The 23,289-nt window shown below is 44.9% G+C and overlaps 1 protein-coding gene across 8 annotated transcripts in view; it reads left to right on the top strand.

The window, feature by feature from the left end:
* Positions 1-23,289, top strand: part of PCNT (pericentrin) — a 239,033-nt gene that overhangs the window by 50,275 nt on the left and 165,469 nt on the right. For 7 of the 8 annotated variants that reach the window (XM_048869001.2, XM_048868996.2, XM_075118197.1 and 4 more), the window contains 5 exons: positions 7,845-8,009; positions 16,623-19,121; positions 19,209-19,301; positions 20,640-20,816; positions 22,483-22,738. In XM_048869001.2, the coding sequence (XP_048724958.2) occupies positions 7,845-8,009; positions 16,623-19,121; positions 19,209-19,301; positions 20,640-20,816; positions 22,483-22,738 (3,190 nt within the window). The remainder of the gene's footprint in view (positions 1-7,844; positions 8,010-16,622; positions 19,122-19,208; positions 19,302-20,639; positions 20,817-22,482; positions 22,739-23,289) is intronic. The other variant, XM_048869000.2, reaches the window with a different exon arrangement.

Here is a 23,289-nt window from a genome sequence, read left to right as displayed (position 1 = left end):
TATCACTCTCCTGAGGGTAACAGAGGCGGAAAGGGAGCAGATGCTACAAGCATCTGGGTACAGACCTGGTCCTTATGCTGTGTGTTGCAATGATGCCAGAAGAGTTAATGCTGGAGTAGCGTGGGAAAGTGTCTTACTGTGGTGGACGAAATAAGGCAGCTCTTCCCAGAAACCTTCTGCAAAGGATTGCAGAGTACCTCCATGAAAGCTTCTTAGAGATCTCCGTGGGGGATTCCAGGACCATCCCTGTACACATAAACAGTCTTTTTCGGAGAGCACCCGCTGCGTAGCTGGCGTGGCCACAGATACCCACTACATCTACTTTTTTGTTCAGATTAAACATTAAAAATAGCATGTAACTCCTACAGTTTGATTGGAAATGTGTACTCACCAGAGGTGCTTTCTCAGGCATCACACTTGGCCAACAATTAGTCCTGTGAAGGGATGGGCTCCAGGGTGAAAATCAGTTCTTGGCTGTGAGGGAGAATGGATCCTCCACTTTCCTGCCTCACATTCTCCTCCTCCTCTTTTTCGTCAACAATGTCCTCCTTGTTGCTTGAGCTTGCCCGGGGCTCCTGGGAGATATCCACGGAGCATTTTGGGGTAGTGGTGGGGTCACTGCCAAGAATCACATGTAGGTCCTCATAGAAGTGGCATGTCTGTGGGGCAGAACCAGGACGACTGTTCACCTCCCTTGTCTTCTGTTATGCTTGATGAAGCTCCTTTATTTTCACGTGGCACTACTGTGTGTCTCTTTTGTAGCCCTTCTTCCCCATGCCCCACGCGATTTTGGCATAGATGTCAGCGTTTCTTCTGCTGGATTGGAGCTCTGCCTACACAGACTCTTCTCCCCACACAGCAATAAGATCCAGCATCTCCTGGTTTGCGACCTTGAGTCTCCATTATAAGCTGTATTGACAAGCTCTCCACGCTGATCAAACAGGAAATGAAAATTCAAAAGTTCCCGGGGCTTTAACAGGGGAGCAGCTGTTTCCTGTGTACCTGGCTGACGTGCTGTGGAGTTGAAAGTGCTCGCCAGAGTGGTCACAGCAGAGTACTGTGGGGCACCTCCTGGAGGCCAATTCATTCGAATTATACAACACAGTGTCTACACTATCCCCATGTCGACCCATGGATGTTGAATCAAGCACTACACCTCTTGCAGAGGTGGAGTACAGAAGTAGACTTTACAGGCCACTTAGGTTTGTGGAAGGGACTTGGTATGGTAGACACAGACATTATTAAATCGACCTAACGCGGCTTATGTCGACCTGACTTTGTAGTGTAGACCAGGCCTCGGACTTTAAGGTCAGAAGGGACCATCAAGTCTGACCTACTGCACATTACAGGACACAGAACCTCACCCATTCCTGAAATAGACCCTATACCTGTGGCTGAATTACGGAAGTCCTCAAATCATGGTTTAAAGACTTCAAGTTACAGAGAATTCACCATTTACACTAGTGTATATACCTGCAAGTGACCTGTTCCCCATGCTGCAGAGAAAGGTGAAACCCCTCAGGATCTCTGCCAATATGACCTGGGGGGAAATTTCTTCCTGACCCCAAATATGGCGATCAGTTAGACCCTGAGCCTGTGGGCAAGACCTGCCAGTCAGACACTTGGGGAAGTAATTCTCTGTAATAACTTGGAGCCTTCCCCATCTAGTGTCCCGTCTCCAGCAGTTGGGGATTTTTGCTACTATAGTCACCAGTGGGCTACATGCCATCAAAGGCAGTCGCATCATACCTTCACTTCCATAAACTTATCAAGTTCAGTCTTGAAGTCAGTTAGGTTTTCTGCTCCTCTTGGAAGTCTGTTCCAGAACTTCGTTCATCTGATGGTTAGAAACCTCCATCTAATTTTGAGCCTAAACTTGTGGATGGCTGGTTTATAGGCATTTGTTCTTGTCCATGTTGGTGCTTAACTTAAATAACTCTTCTTCCCTCCCTGATATTTATCCCTCTGGTGTGTATGCGTAATGTGTATGTGTGTGGAGAGAGAGCGAGCAATCAGATCGTCCCTCAGCCTTTTTTTGATTAGGCTAAACAAGCCACGCTCTTTGAGTCTCCTCTCATAAGGCAGGTTTTCCATTCATCCGGTCATCCTAGTAGCCCTTCTCTGAACCTTTCCACTTTGAATTAATCTTTTTTAAAGATGGGAGACCAGAATTGCACACAATATTCCAGATTGTCTCATCAGTGTCTTGTATAATGGTATCTAGTATCAGAGGGGTAGCCGTATTAGTCTGGATCAGTAAAAGCAGCAGAGAGTCCTGTGCCACCTTATAGACAAACAGACGTATTGGAGCATAAGCTTTTGTTGGTCTGATGCATGCATGCTTGTGCTCCAGTACGTCCCTTAGTCTATAAGGTGCCACAGGACTCTCCTTGCCGCTTGTATGATGGTACTAACACTTGCCTGTCTCTACTGGCAATACTTGTTTGATGCATCCTAGGACTGCACTAGCCTTTTTCATGGCTGTATCACATTGATGGCTCGTAATTATCCTGTGATAAACCAATACATCCAGGTCAAAGAGCCCTTGATGAGAGTTTTGATTCGTGAATCATTGGAGCTTGTATTCTTTCTCTGGACCCCTTGTTGATCTGGGTCAGTTTCAGCCCAGATCCCTTAATGACACTATTCATTCCATCCAGACAGGGAGGTGAGACATACGCACACACTTATGTCTCTTAGCCTTCTCTGAGATCAAACTTAATCCTTTTCCCTGCTCTAGGTAGTAATGTGAAATGTAGGGGAAACCGAGGCACAGTGAGGCCTCTAAAAATATTACAAAATTGCCACTTCATCACACTAGGTATGTTACATCCTCCTCTTACATTTTAATAATTAATTCCAGGCCTCGTATGGTTCCGTCACCATAGTATTTGAGTACCTATGTATTACCTGTGCAGGTCCCATAAGGCTTGCTGGATGGGCCAAAGTACACATCATTTTTCTTGCCAGGTGTTTAGGAAACCAAACTGGCAGCGATTGACTACCTGGAAAACAGGTGTAGCTAGAGAGAAGGAAAAAAGAAAGAAGTGGTTGATGGTGGTTGAAATCCTGTCCTCAGCTGGAGGGGATATTGGATTACATTTCTTGCACAGTAGAAATAGAATTTTGTTTTGGATGGGACATTTTTCAGGATTAAATAACATTTTGTTTGTGTTGCATGAGCTGCTATTACTAGTGACAAAGTACTTAGTTTATTATTTTACAGTTGGTGTTAGGGCTTGCTCTGTAAGCCAGTGTAGGATATGCTTAAAGCAAAGGGAGATAATTTGATGCAAGTCGTTTGGTTGTTAGTACACTGACAATTTTGACGATTGGCAAACCTGAAACCTCCCCTCACTTTTCAGCAGAACTTTTTGTAAATGTGAATGAGTAAATGAGTCACTTTGAAAGTGACTCATCTCATAGAATCATAGAATCCTAGAATATCAGGGTTGGAAGGGACCTCAGGAGGTCATCTAGTCCAACCCCCTGCCCAGCCAGGGCTTTGTCAAGCCTGACCTTAAAAACTTCTAAGAAAGGAGATTCTACCACCTCCCTAGATAACACATTCCAGTGTTTCACCACCTTCCTAGTGAAAAGGTTTTTCCTAATATCCAACCTAAACCTCCCCCACTGCAACTTGAGACCATTACTCCTTGTCCTGTCCTCTTCCACCACTGAGAATAGTCTAGAACCATCCTCTCTGGAACCACCTCTCAGGTAGTTGAAAGTAGCTATCAAATCCCCCCTCATTCTTCTCTTCTGCAGACTAAAAATCCCAGTTCCCTCAGCCTCTCCTCATAACTCATGTGTTCCAGACCCCTAATCATTTTTGTTGCCCTTCGCTGGACTCTTTCCAATTTATCCACATCTCCACATTTATCTCTTTTGTCCTTGCAGGAAAACTTCAGGTAAGTAAATTGTAAGTGCTTTGGGACACGGGATGTCCTTTTGTTCTGTGTTAGTATAGCATCTAGCACAGTGGGTCGTGTCCATCGGGCACTATGGCAATACTAGTGATACATAAGTACTCAGTACATTTTAAAAAAATAGCAATTTGAAAATCAGATTATAATTTTGTTTGTTTTTTACAAGGCTAAAATCTATGATACAGAGTCTTTGTGCATGACTGATATTATATAAAGTATGTAATGTATATTACACATACACACACTGAGGACATCTTAAGACGGGGTAGGCAAACTTTTTGGCTCAAGGGCCACATCTGGGTGGGTAAACTGCTTGCAGGACCATGAATGTAGGGCTGGGTCAGGGGGTTGGGGTGCGGGAGGGGGTGTGGGAGGGGATGCAGTGTGCAGGAAGGGGCTCAGGGCAAGGGGTTGGGGCAGAGGAGGGGTGTGGGGTGTATGAGGGGGCTCAGGGAAGGGGGTTGGGGTGCAGGAGGGGGCTCAGGGCAGTGGTGCAGGGAGGGATGCAGAGTGCGGGAGGGGTTCAGGGCAGGGGGTTGGAGTGCAGTGCGGGGTGTGGCAGGGGGCTCGGGGTAGGGGGTTGGGGTGCAGGCAGGGGCTCAAGACAGGAGGTTGGGGTGCAGGAGGGGTGCAGGGTGCAGGCAGGGGGTTGGGGTGGAGGCAGGGGGCTCAGGGCAGGGAGTTAGGGTGAGGGGTTTGGGCTCCCGCCCGGTGCCGCTTACCTGGAGCGGCCGGCCCTGCTGCCCTTGGGAGAGAGGGGGCAGAGAGTTCCGTATGCTGCACTTGCCTGTGGGTACATCCCCCGAAGCTCCCATTTGCTGCGGTTCCCCATTCCCGGCCAATGGGAGCTTCAGGGGAGGTACCCACAGGCAAGTGCAGCACGCAGAGCCCTCTGTCCACCTCCTCCGGGGGCCTCAGGGACGTGGTGCTGGCTGCTTCTGGGAGTGGTGTGGGGCCTGTGGTGCCCTACGGTTGGCAATCCCGCAGGCCGGATCCAAAACCCTAAGGGGCCAGATCCGTCCCGCAGGCCGTAGTTTGCCCACCCCTGTCTTATGAGTTCTTTGAGTCCCTGTCCATATGTGTATTCTATTCTAGGAAAGCATGCACCTGGGATGGGAGAATTTTTTTTTGCTAACAGAGTCCCTTTGCTCTGTGGATGTGCTCTGAGTATCCTTGTGGTCTGTACTGAAGGTACATGATGGGGAACCAACCACCACTCCTGTTCTTTCTCACCACCTTGTCCTGAGACAGGCCAGTTCAGTGTCTGCACATCTTAGCTTAGCTTTTGAGAGTTGTGCATAGTTTTACAAATAGTTTTTAGTATAATTAAATATGAGTTAATCATAAGGATTTGCTTGTGTGCCTGTTGCACCCTAACCTCTATATTTAGTGGAGAAATTTAGTTTTTCTGTAATGCCCCCAAATCCCCTGGATTTAAATTTTGTGGGTCTTATGGGGAAGCTTTTCCCCTTAATGATATTCACTTCTGTTGTGTTTAGGGGAGTTCTTGCTAAGTGTGGTGTATGCATATCATTCTGAAGACAAAAACATTCAGGGAAGCAAGGCTGAAAATGCATTTGTTAGACCACTCTATGCAGGCAATCTCAAACCTGGGACTGTCTGACCCATTCTCCCTCCCGTACAATGGACTGCAGGAATGAGTAGTACTATGTGTGTTAGCTTCAGGGCTCACTCCTCAAAGGACTTAGGTAGGAAGCCTTAGAAGGCATTACGAGAGGGTAGTGAGACACACTCTTTCAAAGAGATACGGAGCAGACCTCTGTCCTCAGATGTTGGCTGTGTGTGTTCCCTCTTTGTGCTGTCCCAGCTCTGCGCAGGTAGCTGGCACAGCAGACCTCGAGTGAATCACCCAATGACCACAAGATCTGTTAAGGTACAAAGGCACCTGGCCAGGTTTATTGTTGATGAAGCATAGTACTGGTGCCTTATACTTGCTACAAGTGCCCTCAATGCATGTATGCCCGTGACAATGGACACAGCTTAATTAGTGGCAGGACTTCCCACTATCTCTTTGGGTGGCCAAAGATACTCCCTCTGAGGTGCCTCTTTATACCCAGATACCAACAAGTTACATATTGTCCCTCTGATGTATCTAGGTGCCACCCATTACCTTGTACGTGTTGGTTTGATCAAAACATCTCTATTCATCATACTGTCATCCTGACCTTATCTTTAAGAAAGGTTAGCGTGTTCCTGTTATCTTTGGGGAATGTGTTGATATTGAGGTGTTCTGGTACCACCCTTCTGGAGTGTGTTTGCGTGAGTGCTCTGTGCCTAGCACCTTTTCGGAATGTGTGTTTTTGCAATATTAGCCCTGTTCTTGCCAGATTCTGGGTGCAGGGCCTGCCTCTTGCTCACAACTTGACTTTGCTTTATATCAGCAAAGCTTTGACCACTACTTTAGCCCTGTCCTAAAGCCTCATATCAGGCCTCTGAAACAAGGGCTTGTGTTTCAGGCCCTCTTCCTATTACAACATCCATCTAAATCTTTGGGGAAAAAGATCTTTGCTCTGCTCCAAAGGAGATCTCCTGTCCTGGTATGGGTCCCGATGAGGTTTTGATGATGCCCTGATGAGGTTTTGTGAAAGGACATCATATTGACAGCTCAGTATTGAAATAAAAGACCACTGTGTCCGTCCCAAGTGCAGAATCTATCAGTAATACAGACCTATTCAGTACTGAGAAAGTACTGTCTGCCTCTAAACCTTTGGCACTTGTGAAACCATTGGCTCTGGAAAAAGGCTTTGAACCAACTAGACCATAAGCACCACCAGGTGAGCCAGTACTGAGCACTTTGTTACACGGAATGTTTGTGACCCAGGGCTCTGCTCCATCTCCAGCATTGGTACCACGTAGATATCCCCTCTGTTGTCAGCGGGGTTACAGTTACCTCTGCCTATGAGATACTAGACTGTCAGTGGTACAGACTCTCCAGACAATACCAATCAGAGTCAGGCTATACTCATGTTTATATCCAAGATGGTGTCTGAGCTCCATTTAAATCAGAATATTATTTTTTTTCCAAAACCTCATTCTAATCATGATGAAGCTAGATTACGTACTCTGAATGTTTGTAGGGCGTTAGCCTTTCATCTCCCAAGAACCAGTCCTTTAGATCTTCCCTGAGGCTCTTTGTTTTGTTTACAGAGAGTATGAAGAGTGAATACTCCAGTTTCCACCCAACCACCATTGTCTAAGTGGTTTCATGATGTATTGAATCATGTTATGAGATAATAGTCCCACCAGCTGATCTTGGGGCTCATTTAACCAGGCCTCAGTGGCTGCCCTCAGGAGCGTTTCCATTGGGGATATCTGCAAAGCTGCCATCTGGGGTTCCAGTCACAGTTCTTCTAGACATTATTCGTTGGTAAAGGCTTCTAGAGCAGATACCTCTTTTGATACTGCAGTTCTTCAATCAGTGGTGGATAAGACTCTGCTAGACACCAAAAATCATGGACTTAATAAAGAGACTGGATTTATGGCTCATTACAACAATCTATAACCTACTTAACCCTCCATTGTCACCTGTACAGTAACTGGAGTTCTTTGAGATGCTGCCCATGTGTATTCCATGACTTGCCTTTCTTCCCCTCTGCTTTCGAGTACTTCTGTGCTATTATGGGCTCTGCAGTAGAAAAGGAACTGGAGTAGCAGTTGGACCCACACAATGCTATATACCCTCACAACAGGGCATGAGGAAAGTAGGGGTGTGCATGCATGAGCTGAACAGACACCACTAGCAAAAAAAACTCAACTCCAATCTCTAGCCGTGGGGTGCATGCACACCTAGAGTGGAATATGCATTTGGACAACACTTCTTGAAGAACTCATGTTACTGTATATGTGAGTAAATTTTTGTTTACCCTCACTATAAAAAAATATTTGTGCATTTAGGCTAATGAGCTTCTGAAAAGTAGAATTCCTGGAAAAAGTGAATTATGTCAAGCCCAGGAGCAGATGGCTGTGTTTCAGAACAGACTGAAGGAACAAAGTACTCAATTGCAGATAATGCATCAAAAAGCATATGACCTGGCAGTAAAACTGGAGTCTTCTCAAAAGGTAAAAAAAACCCCTCTCTTAAATGTGCCAGTCACAATTAACTTTGTGTTAGAATATAGCCTTGTAATGTGATCTTGCAATCCAAGCAGGGTTACGCTGTGTTGCTTTTAAAAGTTTTTGGAAGAGAGCCCACTAATGAACACTTAGATTCTGCATGAAGTAGTGCTGATGTTTCTGTAAAGGGCTGTGGATCAGTGGTACTGAACCCATTCTTTAGCATGATGTTAGGGGAAGATTACTGTTCTTTTGGAGGTGTTGACTTAGATGAGACAAAAAAATCAAGATCTTAACAGTTAGGGATTGATAGCAATCTTTCTAAGAGATAATGACTAGGTCCTGACTACATTTAAATTCGGGTCATTACATTCTTTCTGTCTAAATTCACCCTGCAATTTCAGTTGTAGATGGTGGTCTTCGCTACTAGACCTAAACTGGTGTATAATGTTGAGATGCTTCATCCCCAAAGTGGCTGCATTTCAATGGTTATTGAAGTGATCCATGTGTAGAGGTGTTAGAGATTGTGTGGAGATTGCTTTGATTCATTGGAGTGAAAGGTGCTGTATAGGTGTAGGATGATTATTCTATAGTTATACAAGAATGTTTCAGGAGTTACCCTTAAGGTCTAAATGAGAACAAAACTTAATTGTATATCTGTAATCATGTTCGCTTCAGACATAAAGATAAGTGAAAGCTTCTGTTGGTCTCCAGAGTCATAGATTTGTTCATTAAATATATACTTTATATCAACACAACCGATTTAAGATTCCCAGTCTGATACTTTAAAATATTACCCTTTGGGGAACGTCCTACAAATTTATTTTTATTATAGAGGTAATGGTTGTGGCTCCATAATTAAAGTTAAGTTGAATGTTTTGTCTAAAGCAGGGATTCAACTTCTTTGTTGGTTATGAAGAATACACTCTGCTCCCCAGAATTAAAGCATGTGCTCTTTGAGTATAGAATGAAATTTTCTAAGAATTGACAAGTAAATACATTTAATTGGTTTAAGTTAAAATTAATTTACTGATGAGTCCTTTAACCAGTACAGCACCCTGTGTCAGGTCATATTTTGTCCTGAATGATTTAATCTCAGGCATTTACACAAACTACACACAAATTGGTAGGGAGATAAATATTAAGTAGATTTAGTGCACTGGGTAGTTCTTGAAAAGAAATACTTACAATTAATGGTCACTTTTCCCGTTATTCTTCGTAAATGAAAATTTCTCATTTTAGCAGAAGCTGAAGAGCATTATTCTTCGAATGCTTGCTCAATGTCGAGTCCATTTTAGGTGTCCAGTACTCCCAGCCCAGGATCTCGATGTTGTTAGGTGTGTGCACACCTAAAGTGCACAGTTGTCAGAGATTTCTGCCTTAGTGGTATCTGTAGGGCTGGCTGTGGCGGTATATCCCATGTGGCGGTATATCAGGCACCGCCAGCCCTGCACCCTCTCAGTTCCTTCTTACGACCTGTGACGGTTGGTTGGAGCACCCTGTCTTGCTTTGCAAGAGCAGCAGTGGTTATCCATTGACTGGTTTAGTGGTGTTTGTATATAGTTTCATAGATAGTTGATAGTGTTAGTTAGTCAAGAGAGTCTCAGTGGGGACTTTGCACCGAGCCGGCATGCCCTGCTTCCCTGGCTTCAAGCCGTGTGTGTCATGGGGCATGCGAATGCGAATCAGCAGTCCGCACAATAGCTGTCTTAAGTGTCTGGGTGAAGGTCATGGGAAAGACAGGTGTCGCATCTGTAAGAACTTTCGCCTGCGGACCCAGAAAGAGTGGGATATCTGCTTGAGGGCGTTATTGATGGAGGTGGCTCTTTGTCTGGTGTCAGAACCCTCCAGCGTGGCACCATGCTCAGCACTTTGGCCTCGGCGTGCAGCACACCGCTGGTGCCTGACTTGGCCTGGACCATTCCATTTTGCCTGCGCTGAAGAAGAGGCTGAAGAAAAGAAGCCCCTTGGCACGGAAGGGGAGAGGGGCCTTGAGCAAGGGACCTGTGATAAGCCATGTGCCCGCTATGTGCCTTCATGGGGGTGCTGTAGAGGTCGGACCCACCAGCCCGGCCAGGGACCCGCCCCCTATTCCAGGCAGCGGCAGGAGTTCACAGCTAGTGTTGGGGCCTTCAGTGCCCAAAGCATTCCCGGGGGCTAAGGAACAAGGCTGACTGGCTCCGCAGATGCCTTGCCAAGTGACCGATTCAGCTCCGCTCACATCACCGAAGGGGAAAACTACCGGGGTGCTGCCACGTAGACTGGCAGGACGTCCTAGGTTGCTGGGTCGCAGGCGCAAGTCCCCCTCGCTGTGACCTCGGTACCTGGCACCACAGTCTGGCTCGCTGGCCAGAAGGCCTAGATCTCCATCAAGATCCCCTTCTACTAGTCATGGGACTCCAGACTCATGCTGCTGCTTCCAGTACCAATGACCGTCTAGCCATAGGTTGCCTAGACTCCAAACACCCTCTCCCAGAAGGTCTCGTCGTCGTCAGTCTCCGTCCTAGAGGGCTTGTTCAGGATCTCGATGTTGTTCGTACTCACCCTGGTACCTGTCCCTCCCGTCTATCACCTACCAGGGTCTGTAGGCAGACCCAGGCCTCAATGGCCCCACTGTGGTCACCGGAGGGACAGTGGTCAGGGTCGGACTGCAATTTTAGCCCATCGCAGAGACAAGGTGACTCTCCTGCAACATGGGAGATGGAGGTGGCTCTGGCAATGGTGCCAACGCAGCAGGGGCCATACTGGAATCCGGGGGGGGGGGGGGGGGTTGCCGGTAATACCGGTCCAGTACTCCCAGCCCTCCTTGGCCGCATCAGCCAAATCAGCTGAGGCACAGCTGGTCCTGCAACTGGAAAATGGTACCGTGGCGGAAGAATCATAGAATCATAGAATATCAGGGTGGGAAGGGACCTCAGGAGGTCATCTAGTCCAACCCCCTGCTCAAAGCAGGACCGATCCCCAATTAAATCATCCCAGCCAGGGCTTTGTCAAGCTTGACCTTAAAAACTTCTAAGGAAGGAGATTCCACCACCTCCCTCGGTAACACATACCAGTGTTTCACCACCCTCCTAGTAAAAAAATTTTTCCTAATATCCAACCTAAATCTCCCCCCACTGCAACTTGAGACCATTACTCCTTGTCCTGTCATCCGCTACCACTGAGAATAGTCTAGAGCCATCCTCTTTGGAACCCCCTTCCAGGTAGTTGAAAGCAGCTATCAAATCCCCCCTCATTCTTCTCTTCCGTAGACTAAACATCCCCAGTTCCCTCAGCCTCTCCTCATAAGTCATGTGTTCCAGTCCCCTAATCATTTTTGTTGCCCTACGCTGGACGCTTTCCAATTTTTCCACATCCTTCTTGTAGTGTGGGGCTCAAAACTGGACACAGTACTCCAGATGAGGCCTCGCCAATGTCGAATAGAGGGGAACGATCACGTCCCTCGATCTGCTGGCAATGCCCCTACATATACATCCCAAAATGCCATTGGCCTTCTTGGCAACAAGGGCTCACTGTTGACTCCTATCCAGCTTCTTGTCCACTGTAACCCCTGGGTCCTTTTCTGCAGAACTGCTGCCTAGCCATTCGGTCCCTAGTCTGTAGCATTGGATTCTTCCGTCCTAAGTGCAGGACCCTGCACTTATCCTTGTTGAACCTCGTCAGATTTCTTTTGGCCCAATCCTCCAATTTGTCTAGGTCCCGCTGTATCCTATCCCTGCCCTCCAGCATATCTACTTCTCCTCCCAGTTTAGTGTCGTCTGCAAACTTGCTGAAGGTGCAATCCACACCATCCTCCAAATCATTTATGAAGATATTGAACAAAGCCGGCCTGAGGACCGACCCTTGGGGCACTCCACTTGATACCGGTTGCCAACTAGACATGGAGCCATTGATCACTACCCGTTGAGCCCGACAATCTAGCCAGCTTTCTATCCACCTTATAGTGCTTTCACCCAGCCCATACTACTTTAACATGCTGACAAGAATACTGTGGGAGACAGTGTCAAAAGCTTTGCTAAAGTCAAGGAACAACACGTCCACTGCTTTCCCTTCATCCACAGAGCCAGTTATCTCATCATAGAAAGCAATTAGATTAGTCAGGCATGACTTGCCCTTGGTGAATCCATGCTGACTGTTCCTGATCACTTTCCTCTCCTCTAAGTGCTACAGAATTGATTCCTTGAGGACCAGCTCCATGATTTTTCCATGGACTGAGGTGAGGCTGACTGGCCTGTAGTTCCCAGGATCCTCCTCCTTCCGTTTTTTAAAGATGGGCACTACATTTGCCTTTTTCCAGTCGTCCGGGACTTCCCACAATTGCCATGAGTTTTCAAAGAAGCAGAGCCCGCACACTGTACCCTGGCACCGAGGGAGCCCTCCTCCGACAAGGAGGGGATGACAGCATCCCTCTGGCGACACAATCGTCCCTGGGCAAGGTGGTGGCCAGAACCTCCCACATTGCAGTCCCCTGGACGATTTTAAGGAGCACCAGGTCCTCCTTAAATGGGTGGCTGGAAATCTTGGTCTGCAGATTGAGGAGGTCGCTGAGGAGGCAGACAACCTTTTCAATGTCATCTTGGCCACCACACCGGCAAAAATGGCATTGCCCGTCCACCCAGGGGTGCTCGAAATAACCAAATTGGTGTGGCAAACCTCCTTATCTATTCTGCCGACCTCAAAGAAAGCTTATAGTGCCAGTGGCTGCTTACCTGAGACTTCGGGGGGTCCAAATATACCTGTACCTTGGTGACAGGTTGATAAAGGGCCCATCTCTGGATCATGTGTGGAGACATCTCGACCTGGAATGTTCCACCTTTCGCGACCTGGGGTTGATAATAAACGAGAAAAAAATCAACCTTTAACGCCAGTACAACATACACAATTAATCGGTGCAGACCTTGACTCCACTTGGACCAGGGCTGCCTTCCCCGATACTCCATTCCAGGCCATGGTGGACCTCATCGTGTGCCTGAGGCTGTTCGGCGACATGGCAGCATGTACTTATGTGGTCGGGCATGCATGACTCCACCTCAGACCTCTTCAGGCTTTGCTGGCATTGGTCTATGTCCCTAACTGGCCCAGCATGGACCGGGTGGTCAGCATGGACAGTGTATGGTCATCCCTTGTCTGGTGGCAGGATCCTATGCTGGTGTTAGAAGCAGTTCCCTTCGTGGCCCTGGCCTTGTCGGTGAACCTTGTCTCCGACGCCTCGAACCTGGGCTGAGGAGCCCACCTGAGCGCTCTCAGCACTCAAGTCATTGGTCCAGTCGCGATCGTTCCCTGCATTTCAATGTCAGGGAACTCAGAGCAGTATGACTAGCCTACCAAGCCTTTCTATCTCATATACAAGACAGGGTGGTTCAGGTCCTGACGGACAACATGACTATGGTCTTCTATATTAACACGCAAGGTGGAGCCAGGTCATCTGCCCTTTGCCAGGAAGCCCTCTGGCTCTGGGACTTCTGTCTATAGCTCAACATTCATCTCGTGGCCGCTCACCTTCCAGGGTCCAAAAACGCTTTGGCAGATTGCTTCCGCAGGACGTTCTCGTCTCTCCACGAGTGGTCCCTTCATCCGGAGGTGGTCAGTTCCATCTTCTTCGGGTGGGGAACTCCCCGGGTGGACCTGCTTTCAGGCAGAACAGGAAATGCTACATCTTCTGCTCGACTGGGGGCATGGACAGAGGAGCCCTGTCAGATGCCTTTCTGCTCCCATGGTTGGGAGCCCTGATGTACTCCTTTCCTCTAGTGCCATTGCTACCCAGAGTCCTCCTGAAAATCAAACCAGGCAAGGTGAGGGTATTCTTCACAGCTCTGGCTTGGCTGCGCCAACACTGGTTCAGCATTCTGCTGGACCTCTCGGTGACTATCCCATTCTAGCTACCGCTCAGGTCAGACCTATTGTCCCAGAACCATTGCAGTCTTCTGCATCCCAACCTGGTGGAGTTACATCTGACGGCTTGGCTGCTGTATGGCTAAACGCGCTGGAGCAGCAGTACTCGGCTGAGGTTCAGCGCATTCTGTTGGAAAGTAGGAAGCCCTCCACCAGAGTGGCCTATCTGGCCAAGTGGAAATGATTTCCCTGCTGGATTGCGGACAAAGGTGTTTGTCCTGAGTGGGCTTCGCTGCAGCTTATTCTGGACTATCTCCTGCACTTCAAGCTCCAGGGCTTGTCCCTCTCATCGATCAAGGTCCATCTCGGCCTTCTACCTTCCGTTCGAGGGCAGGTCGGTTTTTGCTCAGGATATCATGGCCAGATTCCTTAAGGGCCTAGAGCACTTCTACCTGCATATCAGGGACCCCGTCCCTCTGTGGGACTTGAATCTGGTGCTGTCACAGCTTTACAGGTCCTCTCTTCGAGCCGCTGGCTTCCTGCTCCCTCCTCCTCTCCTGGAAAGTTGTGTTCCTGGTCGCGGTGACATCGGCCTGCTGGGTATCCGAGGTTCGGGCGCTTACCTCGGAGCCGCCTTACATGGCCTTCTACAAGGACAAGGTCCCATTAAGGCCGCACCCAGCGTTCCTTCCCAAGGTAGTCTCTCAGTTTTATTCGAGTCAGGACATTTACTTAATGGTCTTGTTTTTGAAGCCGCGTAGGTCGGAGGAGGCGCGCAGGCTGCATGCGCTGGACGTCAGAAAGGCTCTGGCCTTCTACATGGACAGGATCAAGCCGTTCTGTAAGTTGACGCAAATATTCGTCGCTGTGGCCAACAGAATGAGTGGATACCGGACTACCTTTCAAAGAAGAATTACTTCTTGGATCACTGCCTGCATTTGCTTCTGCTATGACCAAGGGTAGATGCCTCCCCCAGCGATTGTCACTCTACCAGGGCGCAGGCCTCTTTGGCAGCCTTTCTGGCCCATGTGCCGATGCAGGACATCTGTAGAGCAGGCACCTGGTCATCTGTCCACACTTTTACATCCCACTGTGCCCTGACTCAGCAGGCCTGGGCCAATGCTGGCTTTGGTAGGGCAGTACTGCAAGCCGCTAAGCTGTGAACTCTGAGCCCACTTCCATGGATACTGCTGGTGAGTCACCTAAAATGGAATCGACATGAGCAAGCACTCGAAGAAGAAAAAGGTTACTACCTTTTCGTAACTGTTGTTCTTCGAGATGTTTTGCTCACGTCCATTCCATTTCCTGCCCTCCTGCCCGTCTGTCGGAGTTGCTGGCAAGAAGGAACTGAGAGGGCACAGGGCTGGCGGCGGCTAATATACCAGCGCATGGGAGTGCCACTAGAGGGGGGCCCCACAGCCGGCCCTACAGATACCACTAAGGCAGAAATCTCCGACAACTGTGCATGTGGGTGCACACATCTACAATGGAATGGACATGAACAACACATCTCGAAGAACAACGGTTACGAAAAGGAAGGTAACTGGTTTTTGTTCAGACACACACTCAAAGAACCACCCTCTTTCAAAAGGGTTGTCATTTTGTCATCTTCTCAATGAGACTGGTGGCAGAGGTTGTCATTAGCAGAGGTTGCCACTGCTTCCATTCATCTGCTCCTCTCTACCCCTAGCAGCCTTCCCTGAAGGCAGTTTGACTTTGTTTCCATTGGGAACAATGGAAGGCAGTAGCTATCTTTGTTAAGGGCAGGCTGTGACCACAGTCCCATTGAGAATGAGGGGTAATGGAGGCTGTTTTGAAATAGGACAGCTCTTCATGAGTTTCTCTGAAATAGAAGATTTTATGTGCCAGCCTGTGCTGAAGGAGAAATGTTCAGTTATCAAAAATAATGCTACAAAGCTTATTTTTCATACTAAAAAATCTACCTGTTGCACTAGATCTATTCAACAGAAAAGGCAGGAGGGAAGGGGAAACCGAGGAGTGCATTCTGCCCTCTGATGCGTTCCTCTGCTGATACAGAACACCTGTAAACCCAGTTTAGTTGGCCAGTATGCTTTGGCTGCTTAGCACTCTTTCAGAGTAGTACAGAGCAGCTAGCATACACTGGTGAATCTGGCCCTAAAAGTTAAAAAATACTAACCACGTTCAAGTGATTAGAAGTATCACGAGTAGCAGTCTCTTTGGGTTTCTTATTTAGTGTTCATGAGTGAAAATGTTAATTTAAAATGCAAGGGAATTCCTGAATAAAAACCCTTAAATTGCATTGAAGGCTGAGAATACACATCAGTGATTTGGGGGTCAGGAGAGAATTACAAGAATGTTGTAAATACCCCCGAAATAAGCATTCTAAACCAAGAAATTCAACTGAGGTCATACAAGAAACCCAGATATGATGATGCACAGTTAAAACACCTGTGCAATGTTCACACTTGCCTGTTGTGACATTGAGAAAAAAATCTGTTTTTAAAAGTTAGTGTACTGTGGAACCACAGTCACTAATATGCATTCATCCTAATACTGTGGAATTGTGATTTTAAAATATAGTTTAAAAGTGGACACATTTCCTTTAAACACACCATAAATCAATGGTGTAAGTCCTCACACTCTCAAGGGCGAGCTTTCTTCTTGGCATAGACAAATCAGCAAGCCCTCCACTTAAGGGGAAAAAAAATTCTTGTGGAAGGGAAGGGAGGAGAATGTTAAACTGGAATTTTCAAAGAAATGGAAATAGCAGGGTGTTTAGTTCATGTGTAATATTTTATTTTTAAGAATACCAAAGATAAAGAGAGTCTGCTTGCACAGAAGGAAGAGAATCTGAATAATACAATGCAACAGATGTACAACGATATAGGAGAAAAAGAAGAAACAATTAAAGGTCTTCAAGATATAGTGACATCAGAAAGGTCTAATTTATCTCTCCTACAACACACACTTTCTCTCCGGGACACAGAGATAATGGAGTTAAAAAATGAAATTGCTTCAGCCAAGATGAAAGAACAGGAATATATTGAAGAATTGAAAGCAAATCACAAAAGGGATATTTGTAGACAGTTGCAAGATTTGAGGACTGGTTTGGAAGAGTGTTACAGAAAAGAGATAGTAAGAGTTAAGGAGGATTGTGAAGAAGAGATGAATAAAAAATATAAAAATGAACATGAGCAGATAAAAAGAGAACTCTCTGCTTTGAATTCTGATGAAGATTTTCAGAATTTAAATGCAATAATTATTGATTTAAATAATAAACTGCATGAGTCTGAAATTCATAGAGAAAACTTGTGCAAGCAACTTAAAAATCAAATGGAGGATTTTCAGAGAGAGAGGTCTGAGATTGAGCTGAGGTATAAGGATTTAGTAGAAGACCTCAAATTACAGCTTACTAATGCAGAAAAACAGGCTAAGGAAGCACAGGAATCTAAACAAGAAAAGGAATATTTGAATGATGAGATCCAAAAGCTCAACTCCTTCATCCAGGAATTAAGTGAAAAGCTGCTCCTTGAGACAAAAAATAACAAAGATTTAAAGCATAAGCACGATGAAGAAATAACTGTCTATAATTTGAAGCTAAAAAAGTTAGAGCAGGAGGAAAAATTGTTACAGGAGGTGTCAGCATCACAGAAAGCAGAGCTTGAGAAGATGCAGAATAAATTATGCCAGCATGAAGGTGAAATACAGTTAGTTCGTGAAGAACTAGAGTTCCAACATGGCTTGCGAGTGGACTCTTTTAAAGCTGAATTAGAAGACACAAAGAAAAATCTAAAGATGGTCAAAGCAGCGAAGGACCATAAAAGTTATGAAGCCGATAACACGTCTGAAGAAAATATGGTAGAACTAGGATCTTTCATAGAAGATGCTGACATATTAACGAAATATCTTGTCTCCACTGAGAGACAGGAGCAGTCATACATATTAGACAATTCTGAACTTCTTGATACTGAAGAGGATAGATTTGTGCTAGATAGTAACATCATTTTAGAATCCAACATGGACTCTGCAGCAGATAAGTTAATGTTTAGCCCTGATGAACAAAAGTGTATTAGCAGTGTACTGCAAGGGACTTCTGATGAAACTGAGCTGGAAGCTGAGGCTTTTGCTTCATATTTGTCAGGTGATTCCTTGCTGCAAAGTGAAGTAAGTGACTGTAAGGAGGTGAAGGATGAAGAGAGAGCTGGCTTGATGGAGAGATGTGTTAAGCTATTTAAGGAGCTCAGTGAAAAAGAGTCAGCACTGAACAAATCCTATCAGGAGACCCAAGAAGCTCTTGAAAAATGGGAAAAAGCAACAGCTGAACTTTCCATTACACATTTAGAACTGAATAAGGAGCGAGAAGCACGGGTTCGTTGTGAAGAAGAACTTGATCAAAAAGAAAAGAAGGAGAAAGAGCTTGAAAACAAAATAAACTTTCTGGAAAAGCAGGGTGAAGACAGAGATCTAACAGTTTGTATTGAAGAATTAGGGCTTGGAATAAAGGCTTCAAAGTCACATACTTGGCAGGAGATGATAAAGGACTTCAAGCAGGAAAGAGAAACATTGATGATGCAATTGAGGGCTCAGGAGCAATTAGTAAAAGAAGTTCAAGAGCAGAAAACTGCCTCTGATTCAGTAACGAGTGAGGTACAGTCCCTTTTTGGACGTCAACTAGCTGCTTTGCAAAGCCAAAGGGATCAAATGCAAGCCCAGCTTGATGCCCAGAAGGCCAAAAACCAGACTATGGCCGAACTTCTTGGTCAGAAAACCATATTAGAAGAGACATTACTGAAAGAACAGGAGGCTCTCAAAGCTGAAATCAATAATAAAGAACAAAGTTTAACACTCACACTTAAGGAGAATATAACCTTACAAGAAAGATTGTGTACTGTAGAGCAGAATCTAATAAAAGCAGAAAAAGCTCTGGAAAAGAATCTTGAAAAAAATATACACGATCTGAATATGAAAACGAAAAACTATGAAAAAGCACTGGAGTGTGAAAGAGTGGAATTTGAGGAGAAATTGAAATCCAGTAACTTGGAACTCCAGAAACTTAATATTGAAATGCAGGCCAAAAAAATGGAATACACTGAGAAAGAAAACAAACTGACTGAGGAAGTGGCTCATTTGAAGAAGGTTCAGGTGGAACTGGAGAATCACCTTCAGGAAACTGTGCAGAAATCTGCACAAGCCATACAGGAGGTACAGTCTGAGATGAGGAGACATTATGAAGAGGAAATTAGTAAAACGGAATCTCAGCATCTTTCTGAAACAAGAAAAATGAATCTGGTACACCAGGAAGAGGTAGGTAGCTCTGATAATGACACAAGGATTTGTATTTCTGAATGCTTGGTAAATGGTAGTTTCAAAAAATGTCATCATTCTTTTCAGATAGAAGAGTTAAATGCAGAAATAAAAGGGAAGGTGGAAAAACAGCAGAACTTGGAGGCGGAACGAAAAGAACAGATTGGATTAATTAAAAAGGTATTTTTTGTAACAGGCTTTTTTTTTTTTTTTTTTTATTTTGAAAGATGCTGCATGTCCAGTTGTATTCAGTCAAAATGAAATGATTTCTTCAGAGGCGGAAAATCAGTTGGGTTTTTGCAAGAGTATAGTTAGTTTTGTTGACTTTGAGACTACTGTCCTAATGGCTTGTTAATGCTGGAAGGACAAAAGTGTAAAATGTCCACAATGCAGTAAAAATTCTGTGCTGTGTTTGTGACGTTCCCCTCTGGTTTTATCCAGACTGGTGATCTGCTAGGTCACTCCAATCCTTGACTCTGGGAGCCAGCCTTACCCTGCTCTGCTGTGAGAACCCCCACTCCTGGGCTGTTCACACACAGCCTCTGGCATGTAAGCTACTCCTTGGATTGTGCAACTGAATGATACTAGGCAATACCTCCAGTCCCAGACACAACCCTAGGAACCTCCGTCTTGCATTGTACAGTTATGCTCGCTGGACGTTGCAAGCTTCTATGAGTTTGTCAATTTAACAAAGAAATTGATATGTATCAGGCCTGTTATCCCAAGGGGAGCCTCTAACACACTTCAAATCAAACGCACTGCTTCAGGTAGAATAAACAAATATATTTATTAACTATAAAGATAGATTTTAAGTGATTATAAGTCAAAACATAAGTCAGATTTGGTCAAATGAAATAAAAGCAAAACGCATTCTAAGTTGATTTTAACACTTTCAATGTCCTTACAAACGTAGATACTTCTAACCCAGGCTGGCTGGTTGCTCTTCAGCCAGGCTCTACCCTTTGATCAGCGCTTCAGTCGCTTGGTGTGGTGTCTGTAGATGTAGGTGGAAGATAGAGGAAGAGCATGGCAAATGTCTCTTCCTTTTATCATGTCCTTTCTTCCCTCTTGACTTTGCCCCCCCCCTTTAACAGTCAGGTGAGCTTTACCTCATCGCAGTTCCAAACTGACCAAAGGCAGGGGGGTGACTCCCTCGAGAGTCTAACAGATTCTTCTGTTGCTGCCTAGGCTAGCATCCTTTGTTCCTGTGAGGCTGGGCTGGGTTTGTCCCATACCTGCTCTGATGAGGTGTGAACTGTGTCTCTGCTCTTGGAGAGATTTTGCCTGGGCTTGTTTTGGGCCATGTGGATACGTTTTCAGCCTCCTAACTACATACATGAAATTATAACCTATAATATTACTGTAACAAGAATGCTCAGTAGTGCATCATGAGCCTTCTGAAGACACTCAACATGACAAACTTTGCATTGCATACCACACAATCATTTTATAAAGATGAACCTGGGGGTGTAGGGTGTTCCCCCGAGGTACAGAGCATCACCGTGTTCTTCTCTCCAGGTTCATGAACGAGAACATGATCGTGAAATTGCTGAACTAATTATTAAACATGAAGATGAAATGAAAGAACTACGTGCGGAACTAATTAAGAAACAGCAGCAACTGTTGGATGAACTTCAGCAACAAATGGAAGGTACACATAAAACAGAGATGCAGCATGCTCAGCTCCAGTCACAGGTACAGTATGTATACACAGTAATTATTTAGGCAAATTTCCTAGCTGTCACAATTTACAGTTAATTCGCTTGCAAAGAGGAGCCTCTTTTCTAACAAAATAAGCAGTCTTTGGAGGAATGCCTTGTGTTATTTTAAAGACTACATTTGAAGAATCAGTAGGGAGTGTTACGCTAAAAGGACTGCAGATACCACCTGCTATGGAAGGGTCTCCAATGTCCTCAACCTTACCACTTATTCTTTAGAAAATTGACAAAATTTGTGAAGGGAAGAAGCTTGCGTATCTTCATAAATATAAATAAGGATCTGCAGTAACTTCCCGGAATGGAGAGAGGCAGGCAAAGAATAAGAACCTAATATGCTTTTTTGGTGTTCTAATCACTAGATATGCATTTTTGTGCAAACCTAACATGCAAAGGAAAAAGGTTCTAGTGCAAGGTAATGTTTTACCCTTTGTCTAGTGTTGCTAGACCCCTAGAAATATGGAATAGCAGTTGTATGTGCTGCAGTATTGGGAATTGTAAAGTATGGCGGAAAATCAAACTGAAACTTAGTCTTGCTTCATCGTGGTCTTATGAATCGCATGAAGGTAATCCATCACACAACTTTACTGCAATGTGTATACTGAGTGTATTTTTGTCAGAGTGTCACATCCCTTGTCATGGGTTTTACAGTTTGTTATTGAGTTCACACTAGGTAAGCTCTGAATTTAAATATTAAAAAATACTCCAAATATCCCTCTAAAGAGTCCATGGACCTTTTAATTGTTACATATTTATTGACGCTGTATCAGATAAGATTGTAACATTACTTGAATTTACAAGTGGAGGCCCTGATCTTGCAAGCTGTTACATGCAAATATAATTATACGTATGTGAGTAGCCCCATTGATGATGTTTGGCAGGTTGAGGGCCTAAATTCCCTTCTCTCTAAATATTTAATCCATTTTAAAACACCCTTTCATTCTAGAAATACATAGGATACAATTATTTTTTGTCTAATCCCTAAATATTGGCTATATGTATTTGTATATATGTAGAATGGAAACTTTATAATCCGTTGTAAAGCTTAGTTGCTCCTACTGCTAACTGATAGTTCAGAACTGAATCGGTGAGCAGCACAAGAGTAATGTATATTTACATCATTGTTTCTATTTCAACACTTCAGATATTGGTCATTCACTCTACTGTAATATCAAATGATAGCCAGTGACAGCTTTGTGAGTTATGATGCACTGTGATGGACTCAAAGGATAAAAGTGGAAATTTGCAGCAATGCTATAGACAATAATAATGTGTATTTTTGCAGTTTCCTTTTCACATATCATAACTTTCTGAAGATGCTGCAGGGAGGCAGGTTGCTGGCAGGCATGCTCTATCAGTAGATAAACTTAAGAGGAGGAAAATGCAAACAGTTTGGATACAATATCAAACAGACTTTACTACTGGAAGGAGAGATAGTAAAGACTGTACTCATTAATAAAAAGCTTCTGCAAGCTAGATCAGATCTAGAATCTAGTTTTTCTGCTATTCCACTTCCAGCCATAAATATGTTTTATATGAAAATAACAGACTAGCAATAAATATAGAGGTGTGTATATAATTGAAACTGGTATAGAAAAATGGTAATATATTTCATTTAAACCATGTTTTTCCCCTTCCCACTATAGACACTGCACAATCTCGAGTTGGAAGGTTTACGACTAAGTTTGTCTAATATGCACACATCCCAGCTGGAGTTGATGCAGTCTAACTTGAGAAAAGAGAAGGAAACTGCTCTTGTGGAGTTACGGGAGATGCTCAATGATAAGCGTGCTCAGGAAGTAGCAATTCTACAGAGCCGACATCAGTTTGAGTTGGAGCATATTAAAGAACAAAATCTGAAGGAAAAAGAAGAAATTGCACTGAAATATCAACAAGAACTAGGTATTATGAACTTGGAACTTAGGGGGCTGATCATGCAACTGCTGAGCATTTGATTGCCACACAATTTCTGATGGGGAGATTCTCAGGCCTGGTCTACACTTAAAATTTACGTTGGCATTACTATGAAGCTCAGGGATGTGAAAAATCCACACACCTGAGCATCATAGCTATGCCAACCTTACCCCTGTTGTAGATGCAGCCAGGCTGACTTGAAGAATGATCGACACAGCTACTGTCAGTTAGGAAGGTAGTGTTCTTACAGCTACACAAAAACCTCATTTCTGCATCTACACTATGGGGCTATGACAGTGGAGCTACAGTCCCGTAGCTGGACCACTATATTCCCCATAGTGTAAACATAGCCTCTTTTTGTCTGTCCTATGGCCTGTCCTTGTCCCTGTTGAAATCTGTGAAAACTGGCATTGACTGCAGTAGGAACAGGGTTAGGCATTATATGTTCAAGGGATTTAGGCCTGCCTCAGTTATAACGCCCTTTGCAAGAGAGAATGACTTGATCTCCAAAGATATAGCTAGTGGCACCTTAGAGACTA

Source organism: Caretta caretta, chromosome 11 (assembly GCF_965140235.1).
Source record: "Caretta caretta isolate rCarCar2 chromosome 11, rCarCar1.hap1, whole genome shotgun sequence".
Classification (NCBI taxonomy): domain Eukaryota; kingdom Metazoa; phylum Chordata; order Testudines; family Cheloniidae; genus Caretta; species Caretta caretta.
Note: the sequence above shows the minus strand (reverse complement) of the source record. Positions and strands in the feature narration are given on the sequence as shown.